The sequence below is a fragment of the Dipodomys ordii genome, unplaced genomic scaffold, assembly GCF_000151885.1.
Source record: "Dipodomys ordii isolate 6190 unplaced genomic scaffold, Dord_2.0 Scaffold24, whole genome shotgun sequence".
NCBI classification, from domain to species: Eukaryota; Metazoa; Chordata; class Mammalia; order Rodentia; family Heteromyidae; genus Dipodomys; species Dipodomys ordii.
Genome location: NW_012267240.1, coordinates 16,958,913 through 16,973,990, shown reverse-complemented (window position 1 = coordinate 16,973,990; position 15,078 = coordinate 16,958,913). Strand labels below are relative to the sequence as shown.

At 42.7% G+C, this 15,078-nt stretch overlaps 1 protein-coding gene across 1 annotated transcript in view; it reads right to left on the bottom strand.

The window, feature by feature from the left end:
* Positions 1-8,705: 8,705 nt before the first annotated feature.
* The window catches only part of Sephs1 (selenophosphate synthetase 1), a 26,025-nt gene continuing 19,652 nt past the window's right edge, over positions 8,706-15,078 (bottom strand). The window contains exons 7-9 of the mRNA XM_013014607.1: positions 14,518-14,617; positions 12,201-12,413; positions 8,706-10,554 (exon numbers count right to left, since the gene is read on the bottom strand). Coding sequence (XP_012870061.1) covers positions 10,346-10,554; positions 12,201-12,413; positions 14,518-14,617 — 522 coding nt within the window. The 3' untranslated portion in view covers positions 8,706-10,345. The remainder of the gene's footprint in view (positions 10,555-12,200; positions 12,414-14,517; positions 14,618-15,078) is intronic.

Genomic DNA, 15,078 nt, shown 5'->3' with positions numbered 1-15,078 from the left:
AAGAATTTATAGAAGTTGGATCTTTGCCCATCAAATCCCCATAAGATCAAGAGACATCAGAAGAAGAAAAAAATCACTTAAAGCCCAGGGAAATAGAGCAACAGATCTGGCAGCCAGGGAGGTGGCCCAAGAACCAGTGGGGTCCCTCCAGATTCTAGTGATGATGTGAAACTAGATATGCCTCCCAATCCCCTGTATAAAAAAGGGAATGGGCAAGGCAGTTGAACTTCAAGCAAAAAAAAAAAATGGGTTGGCTGGTGTTGCCAAATGGGAGACCTACTTGTTCTCCCAGCAGCCCTGGGAAAACAATTGGTGATTCAACTCCATGAGACTCCCAAACTAAGAGATGTCGCCATGGCAGAGATTACTAACTACTCCCTTCTCAAGTCCTTACAGACCCTTCACTCTACTCAGAAGGCTATTCACTAGGAAGTCAGAGGAACAAATCCCCAGCCCATGCTTGAGTCAGTTCATATGTTCCAACTGGGTGACCTAGCATGGGTTAAAAGAATCCCTGCCCAGACCCTGAAGCCATCCTGGAAGGGAACTTATGCTCTGATCCTTACCACACCAATGGCAGTAAAGGTAGCCGGTGTTCTCTCCTGGATCCACCACATGCAGCTAAAGGGAGCAGTAGACAAAGAAGAAAGATGAGCCGGGCGCTGGTGGCTCACGCCTGTAATCCTAGCTACTCAGGAGGCTGAGATCTGAGGATCGCGGTTCAAAGCCAGCCCGGGCAGGAAAGACCGTGAGACTCCTATCTCCAATAAACCACCAGAAAACCGGAAGTGCTGTAGCTCAAGTGGTAGAGCGCTCGCCTTGAGCTGAAGAGCTGAGGGACAGCGCCCAAGCCCAGAGTTCAAGCCCCACGACCGACAAAAAAAAAAAAAAAGAAAGATAGACCATTTCTCAAACTCCTGAGTTGCTAAAAATAAGATTGAAATGGACCTCTTAATTGAGTTGGCTCTGGGGTTCCTTGTCCTCCCCAAGGGACAGGCATGTAGCAATCACCGTCCACAGACATGGGATTGGCAGATCAGAAATACAGGGGATGGGAGACTCACTGAAAATGTAACTACCAATAACCTGCCTATATTTAAAGCAGATTTTTGCTCTTTCATGACATTCTCATCACAAGATGGTCAGGGAGTATCCAAGATTGTGGGGGAGACCAGATAGAAAAAATCTCCAAGCCCTTCCATCTTATGTCTGTCTTGTGACTGCAGGGCCTTCCTGTCAGGGAGATGGCCACTTCCACTGTGCTAGTTGGGGAAATGAAGCAGACACTTAGTGGAAACATGTAGATTCCTATATCCATGTTGTGCAAAAACCAAGACCTAAGACCTGCCACACTGGCAGATGCAATCCCATGGTCATCAAAGTTCAAGCCTGAAATGTTGAGAGTAAGCACTCTTGGGACACAGAGAGGACCTGGAAAATATGACTGTATGTAATGGGCCAAGACTGGGGAGATAGATTCACTATACAAAGAAGGCTTTCTTCCTGGGACACCCAACCTACAGGCCCAAATAGCAACCTTTTCCTGCCTGTGCCAGAAGGACCTGAAGTTCCCCAACAACCCCTTATTTTGTGACCCCAGGTGCATCAGTATCTGTTAGGGCTACCCTTGTAGCCCCAATCCAAAAGCCTGAGGCTTGTCTCTCAATGTTAAGCATGCTAGACAAAGTCCATTGGATCCTCAATCATCTAACCCAATCCTAGATCAAGACTGTTGGTTGCGTTTGGATCCACAATCTCCCTACTACATAATGGTGAGGACTATCAAGACCCTTACTCCTGTTAAAAATCAATTCGATTGTAATTGGGATCATCCTCTAATCACCCTATGGGATCTACAAGGCACAGAAACCTGTGTTGTCTCATTCAAATATACCTAAAGAAATCTCCCTATGCAGATACCTGCTATGCTACTCTGAGTACATCAAATGCAACAAACCAAAGAGATTATTATCGGGTTCCAGAGACCACCTCATTGGCATATGGGTTAGTTAAGCACGTAGCCTCTGATCTATTAGAGAGCCAAGCAGGGAGGGCTCTCTGTGTATTGGTACAAATCATTCCTCAAGTATACATCTACAGTGAGGACTAGATGCAGGACTTGTCAGAACTTGAAGGGTCATCCAAGTCATCACCCCCCTTTCGGTAGGAGCAGGGATTGCTGGGTCAGCGGCCATTGGGGCATCTGCATTAGTCATAGGAGACAAAAACTTCAAAGAACTAAGTTCTCAAATACATATGGATTTATGACATTTAAAAACTCACTCTCCTGACTAATAGGTGGTCCTTCAGAACTGCCAGGGACTGGACCTCACGATGAAATAAGGTGGTCTCTGCATAGACCTAGGGGAGACCTGTTGTCTTTATGCTAATCAGTCAGGACTTACTAGAAAAAGCTATGTCCTAACTAAAAATATCTTAATGGAGATAGAGAAAAGAAGACCTAGGTCTGAAAATGCTATCAGTCCCTGTTTAACTGGTTTCCTTGGTTTACTACCTTAGTCACAGCCCTAGCATACCCTCTGGCCCTCTTGCCTCTAGCTTTAATAGTAGGACCATATTTGATTAACTGCCTTCCAATTATGTTAGGGAAAGAATAAATGCAATTACTGCTAAAGGTCATAAGAAATAATAATTATGACCCTTTGCCCCAGTGTGAATCGACGATTTGACTCATACCTGTATAACCAGTGGGGAATATGATAGGGATTATCAAACCTCACTGTAGAGTTTACTCTTAGCCTCTGCAACTCCATTTTGCTTCTTTTCAGGTGGCTCTGATAAGGACATCCATCTGGTCTTGGGAAGACATCTGGTGTCATTTTGTCTGTCTGTCAAGCTGTATCCTATGTAGTCCTTCTCTATGTTTGCACTAGTTTTACTTTTTTCTTTTTTGTCAGTTGTGGAGCATGAACTTAAGGCTTGGGCACTGTCCATGGGCCTCTTTGTGCTCAAGGCTAGCACTCTACCACGTTAGCCACAGTGCTACTTCACAGTTTTGAGTAGTTAATTGGAGATAAGAATCTCAAGGAGACTTTCCTGCCCAAGCTGGCTTCAAATTGTGCTCATCAGATCTCAGCCTCCTGAGTAGCTAGGATTACAGGTGTAAGCCACTGGTGCCTGGCTAACTTTTTGTCTCACTCTGTTCTTCTAGTGCCTGTACCAACTGTGCTTGAGCCTGTCTCTGGAAATATGGTTATTCCCATAGTAAGCACACTGTCCCCCAATGTATGCTTAAGAACTTTCACAAGGAATTTGGGGAATCCTAGGGAAGTCAAGCTCACCTCTCTGTGTAATATAATTTGGTATAAATTGGTATGTAAAGTGCTCTAATCTAAAAATGGGTGATGGGTAAAGGGTTCAGCTTCACACAACCCCCACTCTTCCACCAAGCTTACTCATCCTCTACCCATCTAGGAAGTATTCAAGTATTCAATTTGTATGCTATTGTGCCTTGCTAACAATGTTGTCTCTCTTCACAGGCCATAGAGATGGGCCCATCTAGGAAATGTTCAATGGTAAAGTCATATGGTAATGTGCCTTGCTAGCAAAGTTATCTAAACATATTCTATTTTTGGTTATCCAAGTCTTGTTTATCTATGAGAGTAAGATATTCTGTTTGTTGACAAAAGTATTTGTTTTTAAGGTTTGTTTTTCTAAATTGACCATGTGGTTCTATAGTGCTATGGGCAAAAATACCTCATCACTGGAATTCCAGAAAACTTACATCCAATATCATTTTAAAAACCTAAGTTTGCTTTAAGACCTTTGTGCATATGCGTATATGTGTCAATATGTTCAAAACAATCTGATATTTTGATACAAAAACTGTCAGCACGGTATGAGAAAAAGTCTTTTCTATCAATCAAAAGTGCTTCTGTTTTGCATAGTAATTTTTTTTTTGGTATTGCTATTTCATGAAATTATTTGCTTTTTTACTTGAATTGTAACTAGTACAGTATCTGTGCTGCATGTGACCAGCAGCCAAGTTAGGGATATCAGTAAGTTTGGATTGGCATAAGAACCTAGCAAACTGTTCTGCCTGGGGAGCTTGGGTCTCGGTAGAAAAACAGTAGTGCAGGGGCTGGGAAGGTGGCTCCAGCACCACATAAGCAAAAAGAAAAAAGCCGGAAGTGGCGCTGTGGCTCAAGTGGTAGAGCGCTAGCCTTGAGCTGAAGAGCTAAGGGACAGCGCTCAGGCCCAGAGTTCAGGCCCCACAACCGGACCCCCCCCCCAAAAAAAAAGAAAAGAAAAAGAAAAACAGTAGTGCATGAAATTGCCTTGAGAGTAATCTCTTGTGTCTATTGATTCGTTTCTGACAGTCATTGTGCAGTTAAAAATGGGTTGTCTTAAACTCAATTGGCTAAGAAGGTCAGCAGATATGCATGTTAATAAATATTTTAAAGGATTATTACATTGCATTAAAAATGAACTTTAGAGCTGGGCACGGGGGCTCATGCCTGTAATCCTAGCTACTCAGGAGACTGAGAGCTGAGGATCGAGGTTCAAAGCCAGCCCGGGCAGGAAGTCCGTGAGACTTTTTTTTTTTTTTTTGGGTCCGGTCGTGGGGCCTGAACTCTGGGCCTGGGCGCTGTCCCTCAGCTCTTCAGCTCAAGGCTAGCGCTCTACCATCTGAGCCACAGTGCCACTTCCAGCTTTTTTTTCTTTTTGCTTATGTGGTGCTGAGGAATCGAACCCAGGGCCTCATTCATGCAAGGCAAGCGCTCTACCACTGAGCCACCTTCCCAGCTCCGTGAGACTCTTATCTCCAATAAACCAGTATAAAACCAGAAGTGAAGCCGTGGCTCAAGTGGTAGAGCACTCCCTTGAGCTGAAGAGCGCAGGGTCATCACCTAAGCCCAGAGTTCAAGCCCCACGAACGACCAAAAAAAAAAAAAAGGACCTTTAGTTAAAATGTTTTTAAGGGTTATTTTAAATGCAAATTAAAGCAAACGGAGTATATAAAAAAGGGAAGTTAATTTTAAAAAGGTTTTGGGAAGGGAATGAATTCCTTTGGATAAAAAAGAATTTGGGAAGTAAGAATTGTCTTAAATGTTTGTATCAAAGTGGAGATAGGAGGAAATTAAGACTACTGAAGGCTAAACTAAGTGTCAATCTTAATTAGTATCATAAAGTGCTGTATTCAGTTAAAAATTAATTAGATTGTTTAATCAGTTGCTGTTCCAAAATTCTCATTGCGACTATTATTGAGTTTTACCTTTACAGATTTGATTTTTCTGTAGCAATTACAGTCAGGCTCACAGAGGGACAAATGACTGTTACAAGTCTGTCAGATTTAACTTTGATTCTTAATAAGTTCCAGGTAAGTTCTGCTTAAAACTCTTTCCTTAAAACTATCTCCTTGTTGCTCCAATTGGAAATAAAATGGTCTATTGGCACAGATTCTCTTTTGACTGGTCATTCACACACCCCTCCAATGTGGGATTCAGCCAACTGGGGCATGTCAACCCAGCAAGCAGCAAAAATGCCAACCGGGACATTATCCCAACAATGAGAAGATGCCCACCATGACAAAGCTTGTCCTTGGACAAGGGATCAAAGGGGCAAAGGGTCATCCCGAAGCTGTCGGAAGAAACTTCTAAGAGAGGATGGTGTCAGAGCCTGAAGGAATCCTTTGTGCTTGCCCTTTCAAAACTAAAAGGCAGGAGGTCATCAGAAAATAGTTCATAAGCATGGCCATCTACTGCCCATACCTGGCTACTTCGTAACTGGGAGGAACTGACACCCTTGCCTATCAATCACTTATAGTGGGTGGTAAAATGCTAGGGTTTTCAAATGGGGGATAATTCAAAATTAACAAAAATTTCAGCCCCCATTATCTGCTCGTGGCCTTAACTGGCAGAAAATATTTGGGCTGGCACCAGTCACATGAATTCATCTGGTCAGGGAAAAGGGGTAAACCTGGAATATTAGCAAATCAAAACACTCCTCCAGGCACCTGGCCATTCAGGCCTATTAGACCCCACACACTCATGTAAAGAGGTCTTAATAAATATCTGTACAGATTCTAAATATACCTTCTTGGTATTACATGCCCATGCAGACATTTTTTAAAAAGAAGTTTGTTGGCTAATGATAACTTCCCAATAGGTCATGGACCTGAGATTGTGTCCCTATTAAGAGCTATTTGGAAACCTTTGCAGGTAACTGTTATGCATTGTTAGTGTCACCAAAGATCAGGTTCCCTGGTCAGACAGGAAAATGCTTCTGCAAACTGGAGTGCTAAACAGGCCACACTGGCCTGCTATATAAAAATGGCTTTTATACTGCTTCACATGAACTTTTACCTAGATGGAAGGGAATCTATGCAAGTTCTTCTCAGTGTTCCTATAACTCATTTTCATGATGGATCTGAACTTTAGTGAGGCCTGAAAATCTGCCAGCATTACAACACAGGTGGATGAGGTCTGTTTTCCCACTGCTATGATCACCTGACCTGTCTCTATTGTATCTGCTGACCAGGAGGATGGCATATGGCATATCACATCATTTAGCAAATACATCCAACAAGCTTTCAATGACACCATTAAAGGGATCTCTTAAATTCGGAGGTAAAAAAAAATGATCGGACAAGCTGTCCTTCAAAATTATGACACCTTTAGACATCCTTACTGCAGGCCAAGAAGAAACCTGTGCAGTTGCAAAATGTTAGCTTTAAATAAGCTCCTTACCTATGGCACTACAGAAACACGTAGTTAAAATATGCTATTTTCCTTTTTGGTACTAATATGTGGGAGACTGATTTTTTTTATATTGTTTTGGTGGCTTGTTATCCTCCCTAAATTCTCAAATTGTATTCTTTCCAATGTAGTGTAAAAACAAATGCTCCTAATGACTTCTGATCCTGGCAATCAGCAAACTGAATTTCTCATGTCATCCCTCGGTAAAATAGGACTTCAGGTTTCTGGCTAGCCCCTCTACTCAGCTTGAAGCAGTTACAGAAGATGGATCTTTGCACATTCATTTCCCTTAAGATTGAGGGCCAAAATCATTTTTGGAAAAATGAGTCAGGACAGAGTTTTAAAAAATAGGTATGGGAAAATTGTGGTAACAAGTACAGACCATCTTGAGTGTGGAGACCTCATTTATGAGATCATTGCAAGTCCAGGCCTTGTCTGCCCAGGAAATCCTAGCCTCACTGGAGGAAATTTGGTTACTAAAAGTTGTCACTCTGCTATGTTGTCCAGGGCCTCACTGCCACTGACCAAGAAACTGCCTTAAAACCAGTGGAGCCCCTAAATATTTTACTGACTTTCCAATCCCAGCCTGCCATCCAAATTGGTGTCCTACAGACAACTGGACTACAGCACTGGTGGTATATATTTGTTAGTTAAGTAGAAGGAAGGCTGACAGGATGACCATGTAAGGCTTCCAGTAGGAAAGTGTCAAAGACAACATGAACAATGACCACAGTTCACAAGCTCTTAACAATGTTAAAATTCAAAGCCTGACGCTGGTGGCTCACACCCAGAATCCTGCTACTCAAGAGGCTGACATCTGAGTATGGCAGTTCAGAGCCAGCCCAGACAGAAAAGTCTGTGAGACTGTTAACCACAAAAAGCTGGACATGGAGCTGTGGTTCAAATGGTAGAGTGCAAAAGCTCAGGGAGAGATACCCTCCAAGCCCAGAATTCAGGCCCCAGGACCAACAACACAAAAGTTAAACATTCAGACTGTGACCAACTCACATATCTATCATCCGAACAGTTAAAAAATAAAGTTTATTCATTGTAAGGCATGAAGAACTTGGAAGACTATAATATACGGAGTCAAAAAGTACATTATTGCTTACAAAATACTTAAGGTTTTCTTAGATTCAAACACAATGTAGATATTTCAACAGTCTGTTAATAACCGGCTAGTTCTAATGTTTTGCAAACTGATGGTGAAGAACTGGCTCAGCGGGGAACCATTCTCTGGGAAGTATTGACCAATCCTGTGCATTTTAAGATGGTATTTTTAGATATAACTGTATCACAGGATTTACACAACAGACCAGTATATCAAGACCAACACACTTCACGTTCAATTTATCTACTGTTTGCTTTATCTTAAAATGTTCTATTTAAGACTTTGGCTAAGAAGTCACTTGATTCAAGGTACCCTCTCCCTCTTCTCCCTCCCCCCCCCCCCCCCCCGCCCCATTCCTCTTTTGCTGAGCCATAGCTCAGACATGGAAAATAGAATGGCCCAGATTGAAAACACACTGAAAAAGCACACTGCAAAATCATATCCACCTTCTTTTCATTCCTAACCTCTGCAACACTCCTTTGGCAATGAGTGAAGGTTTTGAACCTTTGTAAGCATACTTCCATCCCGATTCTGTGAGTCTGAGGAAAAGAGCAAGGAGGTCTCTTTTAACCGTCAGACGATGGCAGTCCAAGAGGACCCAAGTGCGTCTTTAAGGAAAATTACCACTTTACAGTCAAGTCCTTTCCCCTAGGACTGGTCAAGAACACCACAGACCTGGAGTGTGCAGGTCCTTCCTCTATGAATGTGAATCTTATCAAGAGGCTCTCCAGGGATTAGCTGCTTCACTGCTTTCAGTATGCCCATCACCAAGGAGAGTCCCAGCAAATGGGACAGACGACACAGAATTAGATGTCACATTAACAAAAAACAAAACAAAAAAACCCAGAAAAAGCTCAACAGGTCATTTTGTGCACTCAGAGGTTTCCAACAAATTTTATTTTGCAGACCACTGGTGGGCAGCTTTTAAGGACCAACATCTGTATACATTTCTATAAAATGTCCCGTCAGTGTCCCTCCTGTGGCAGCCTCCTCAGCTGGACCCCAGATCCGGTGGCTTCTGCTCCAGGTATACATGGCCCCCGGAGGGCATGCCCACACTGCAGCCTTTTCCTGGCAGGGAGCTTCATCTGCTGGGCAGTGGTTTCCTGTGGTAGGGTCAGTTGGATCACAAGCGCAGCTTTGGTGCTTGCGAGCAGGAAGCGTTCAGCAACTTGGAAAGCCAGGGTTTTCTCTCATGAAGACAGACATGGGAGGGTGCCCTGCGCTTAGCGATGGGAACCCCTCTGAACTGCTCAGTAGGTAACAATAAGGAAGCCTCTGCTTTAAGTAACACAGATATCACCCTTTTAGATTGCCTATTTGTTCTAGAACTACAAAATTTAATTCAAGAAAATATAGGTCCCATGAAAGACTTAAAAGTTTTATAAAACTAAAATCTAGTTTTCCCCGATAAATTGTACTTTAGGCAAAACCCTCCCAATGCTTCTAAAATAATACTAAAAGGGGCATCTGATTATACAAGAGCAATTAAAAAAATTAAATATTTATTTGAATAACAAGTTTACGTTCAAGCTGCAACGCTGGCAATGCAGATTTAACACAGATCACAAGAAGCGTGCACAAGAAAAGTACTGGCGCGAAGGGCAAGTAATGCTAAGAATGGGCTATGGCGCTGCTGACCATAGGACAGAAAGGCCCAAGATCACTATACAAAATATAAAATGTGTGAAACACTACCATCCACAGAACAGTCTTTATTACTGATTATATTTAAAAATGATTTGCGTAGTTAGTTATATACTGAGTTGTCACTGAGAACTGTACATGAACCCCCATCGAAGGCAATTCCTTGTTGCACTGTACAACATCTAATTACACTGCAAAAAGTATCCTTTTCTGCCATCAGTAAAGAAAACAAATGTTATTACTGTAAGTATCAGGAAGGCTACCAAAAAAAAAAAAAAGCAAGATTTCTTCTTTGTCTTCAAAGTGCTTTCCATGCAGAGCGAAGCACCCGGCTTGGTGAACTGAATGAATCACTGTTGGAGAATGTCCTGGGTCAGAATCAAAGACTCAAAGGAACCATGCAACCTCGTACTACAGGAGGCCACCATGGTGCTTCCCAGTTCTTTCCAGAATACCATCCGAGACACTGAAAAACAGACTGATATGATAAATACACACAAAGGGAAGAGACACAGACTGCTATGTGGCACTACTCTTGTAGTGTCTGTGCTGTGGGGAAGCACCTTGAGAAAGAGCCTATGCGGCAAGAGATACGTGTCTAAAGATTCAAAATGAATCAACAGTATTGGATAACAATATAATTCTCAACTCAGAAGCTGCCTCAAGATTGGGTGCGTCTGCAGTTAATGTAACAGGAGAGAAGGCCATGGATTTCATCTTATTAATTGCATCCACTCACAAACCCATCTAAGGTTACCAGATGTGTAGACACAATGAAATTTTTGCTGTTCGTAAGTCTTTAATTGAAGTGATGATAAAGGAAATAGATCTATTAAAAAACACAACCAAGTAGCTATTACTGCCTAGATTAGGAGGTGGCACCAGGCGTGGGGTTTGCGTTCTGAGTGGCCACCGCGACTTCGATGATCCGGGGTTTGTCTATGATTCTGGCCGTGCGGTTACCCTTCTCTACAATCCCAATAATCCATGCTTGGTGGCCTTCGCCGTATTTGGGGGACTTTATCTCCGCACAGAACCGAGCTGCTTGCTCACGTGGTAAGCAGATCAGAAGGCCTCCTGACAAAGGAAAAGACTCAGCATTAGTGGTCACATGCAGAGAACAACCCATGGCTTCTCCGAAACTGCTTCCCAACAGAGGAAGGCAACCAAGCCTTGTTCAAGTTGCTCTTTTCATTCAACTAAGGCAAGGGTGGGACTGAAGGAGGCCATAGAAACTGATGGGTCTGGTTCTAACATGACCAATTGATGCAGAACTCAAATTCCAGATCCCCCTCCAACCCAAACCTGGAAAAGCAGGTGTGAGTAGCAACATCATTAGCTTCACCTAGTGTCACATGCCTCAGGAAAGAAGTTCCAGCTATCACATTAGGAGTGAGTTAATGAATGTCTGACCAAAATAGCAGGTAATTCTAAAGCTGACAATTTTGTACGGTCTAAGATTGGTGCTAGCTCTATCCAAAGAGCCTTTGGCAGAAAAAAAAGGATCCCCTCTATGACCTCAAATTCTGTAGACGAAGTATTTTGGCAAAATCTCCTTTTGTGTGTGTCTGTTTCTAGGACTTGAACTCAGGGACTGGACACTGTCCCTGAGTTTTTGTGCTCAAGGCTAGTGTTCTACTATTCGAACCAGCTTTACTTCCAGTTTCTGGTTAATTGAAGCGTCTCATGGACTTTAGCATAGGCTAGCTTTGAATCATGATCCTCAGATCTCAGCTTCCTGAAAAGTGAGGATTACAAACATAAGTCACCAGTGCTCAGCTTGGCAAATCTTACTATTACAAAACACATACATTTGGAAATAACCCATCTGAACCATTTAATACTGCGCAGTTAGGTGTGTGAGCCTTAGTAACATACATGGTAGCTACTGTTCTGTGCTAAACTAAGAGACCTATTTATGAATAAAAGAGAAATGTTCCTTTTGTATACTTGTGAAAAAAAGCTTTGAAAAATGTGTTTGTTTTGAGACAACCTCCCTCTGTAGATAGCTCAGGTTGTCCTCAACCTCAAAATCCTCCTTCCTCTGCCTCCCAAGTGCTGAGGTTACAGACTGGCACTACCAGGCCCACCAAAAACTTCTCACTTCTGAATAAAGAAAATAAAAAATTCACTCAGTGCCCACTAGGTGGCAGACACACACAGTCAGCAGGAAAAATAATCTGTTTCCTAGGAGATACTTTTGGTTTTGGCAGCTAAGGCTGAGAGTCTGGGAAGGGCTTTGTAGTACCCACCTTTGGCCTAGTACCACAACCTTCCAGGAAAGTAGCATCCCTCCCCCCCAGACCAGGCATTAGGTTTTCTAGGAGCCAGGTCTCTAGGCATCTGTATCTTCTAAATCCTCGGGGTATAAAAGTAGTTATAAAGGAAACAGAAATGAGAGAAGCTAAAGAAGTTAAAAAATAAAATAGGGAGAGCTAAAAGGTGAACAAGAAGAGGTATGGTAAAGAGAAATAGCATTTTAAAGCACAATATGCCATTTTATTCTTAAAACAGTTTTAGACACTTTCTGTTTCCAGTGAAAGCTGGGTAATGATTTATTTAACCTACAGCACCACCATATGGCCATATCGAGAACGAGGACATTAACTCAAAATGGCAGCTGTGGGTCTCACATACACAGAAGGGACCTCCCAGAAAGCGGGGACACATTCATGCATTACAGAGCCCCAGTGAACCCAGAGCTGGGTCCCAGGTCCTCCTACCTGATGTCTCTGGGCAGGTCCCATGCATGAGGCCAAACATGTTCCCACAGGCTTTGCTCACAGCAGCCATCTTGGCCAGCACAGGAAGGTTGTGAATTACAAAGGACACCTCATTCCTCTGTTGCTTCGCCAGGTTCTGTGCGTGGCCCAAAATCCCAAAGCCTGTGATGTCTGTGGCTGCGTGGGCATTGAACGTGTGCATGAGTCCTGCAGCTGAGGGGGCAGATGGATGACTGTTACCCAGTGACCTCAAAATTCCTCATTTTGTCAAGAATCATGAAAAATACAGTATAAAAGTCATCAAAAGCCAGTGTGAAGTTGGGAAGGCTAATGCCTTACTTTTATTTGAGCCACTGGGAACCTATCGGCATCTTCAACGCATGATTTCCCAGTAAACTGAAAAGACCACACAAAAGAATTATAATCTCAAGGGATGGAAACCTGTTAAATTGTCCTAAAATCACACAGGACTAGGACAGAATGCCTGACTTAAAATGCTCTTACTAGGAAGGAATTGTTTGAAAACTTCATTTCTTTTACATTTCTATTTACTTCTTATTTTTGAGGTAGGGTCTTACTATGTAGTTCAGACTAGACTTGAAGTCTCGATGCTTCTGCCTGAGGCCCCTGAGCTCTGGGACTCATTTCATGCTCTTAAGAAAAGTCATCAACTTTATTTTTTTGGAGCCATTTGGGGCTTAAGGGCAGGAATTTCCCACATAATCTTGAGGTTGGCTGTTCTATTATTTTGCATACAGTGCAGCTGATTAAATGTGCTAATAAATCAACTAAAATCCAGGTTACATGGCAGCTGTATGTTAACTCTAGTTTGTATAAATGTCCAACACAGCCACCACCACTTTCATCACAAGCAGTGTCACTGTGCTGCCATCCTGTGCCCTACCCTTTAGCCCTGGAAGCCTCTGATCTATGTACTGTTTCTAGAGTTTTCCCTTTATAGCATGTGGTCATATAGTATACAGCTTTCACTTAGCAATACAGATTAAAGGGTCATCCAAGCCTAGAGAAACATAAAATACTAAGATGTGTTTGGGAGTGCTGGGTCAGTGGCCAATCTTCTCTTATTTTCTAAAAACTTTCTGTATTAAGCATATCAATCTTTTGCAGAAGAAAAACCATAAAAATAAATGGGAAGACAGACATAAAAAAGAAATTAAAAGAGCCGGGTGCTGGTGGCTTACACCTGCAATCCTAGCTACTCAGAAGGCTGAGATCTAAGAATCACACTTCAAAGCTAGCTGGAAAGTTATGTCTGTGAGATTCTTTATCTTCAATTAACCATCAAAAAGCTGGAAATGGTGTTGTGGCTCCAAGTATTAGAGCACTAGCCTTGATCACAAAATCTCAGGGACAGTGTCCAGGCCCTGAGTTCAAGCCCCAGGACCAGCACAAAAATAAAAAGAAGTTAAATGTAGTGCCCTGATGTAAATGGGAAATAACATTTAAAAGCCAGTTTGCACTATTTAGAAAGGCTGAGGCATAGGTAATAGAGGCTCAGCCACCAAAGTTCTGCAGAAGTAACTAATTCAAATGTCCACCAACAATGAACCAGACAAGTCAAGCAAACACTGGAAAATTATACAGAAGTGAAAATGAATGCACTACAGCTATACACAGAGAAGACTCCAACACCATTAAATGGTAGACAACACAACAGAGAAACAACTATTTAAGGACACAGCTTATATACTACTTTAGAATGCAAGAAAAACCTACGTGTATAAGGTGCTTAAACTTATCCAGTGATTTCCCTTGGTCAGCTTTTTCCCCCCCTAATACAAAAGTCTCATTTAATACTTTTTTCCTCCTGTGAACACACAAAGTATAGATGTTCCTCAATGCAAAATAGGGCAGTGATAATGCTGCATCCAAACTATCTTAAGTCAAAAGATGCGTAGAACACATATAGCCTACCAAGCACATGCACCATGGTGCACCCAGAAGGCTGAGCACAAGATGTATGGCATGCTGCTATGCCCAGCAGCATGTGGGGCCAGATCGCACTGGGAAATCATCACTATTCAAAACCGACCAGTGCCTACTGGTGTCACTCTCACGACACCATGAAGTTGGACAACTGTAAGGGCCATCACCATAAGGACTCCGGGACTCTCGATTCCTGTGAGTGACTGATGGAAGGAGACCTAGTGCCAAGAGAAGATGGCCTGTGGTCACTAGCCAAACCTGGCAATTAAACACATGTAGAAAGAAAGCAGTAATCGTCAAATGAGACTATATGGCCTAAGAAGCCTAAAATATATGCACCCAGCCTTCCCAGCTGTTCCCGGCCCCATACCTGTCCTGTTGAGCCGGGCCATGTTCATCATTGCCTCCTGGTATGCCAACTCGACATCTTCTTGGGTGACTACGAGCTTAATTTTATTCCATTTTTCAGGCTAACAGCAGAAACACAGGTGGAAAAGAGAGAGAAATTGTAATTAATCTTTCCTTCCAGCCACTGACAAAAAGAGCAGTTCATCTCCTAGCCATCTTGTACAGAGGTTTGTTTTCTTTCTGTGGTGAGGATAAACCCCAGGCTGCCTGCACACTCAGCATGCACTGCATGACACCCCTGCCTCCAGGGCCAATGGTGTTGGTTATTTAATAGTTTTGTACCAAAAATGATATTCTTCGCTTGTCGGTGTATCTTAAGTGTCCATCAGACTTATTATGCTGTCTTTTCTGTTCACCCCACAGTTCTATAATCAAACATCATTGTTCACTTGATATGTAAATCTACAGGATATAGGAACATCCCATAGGCAGAGAAAGGGGGGGGGAGAAAGGGAGAAAGGGAGAAAGGAAGGAAGGAAGGAAGGAAGGAAGGAAGGAAGGAAGGAAGGAAGGAAGGAAGGAA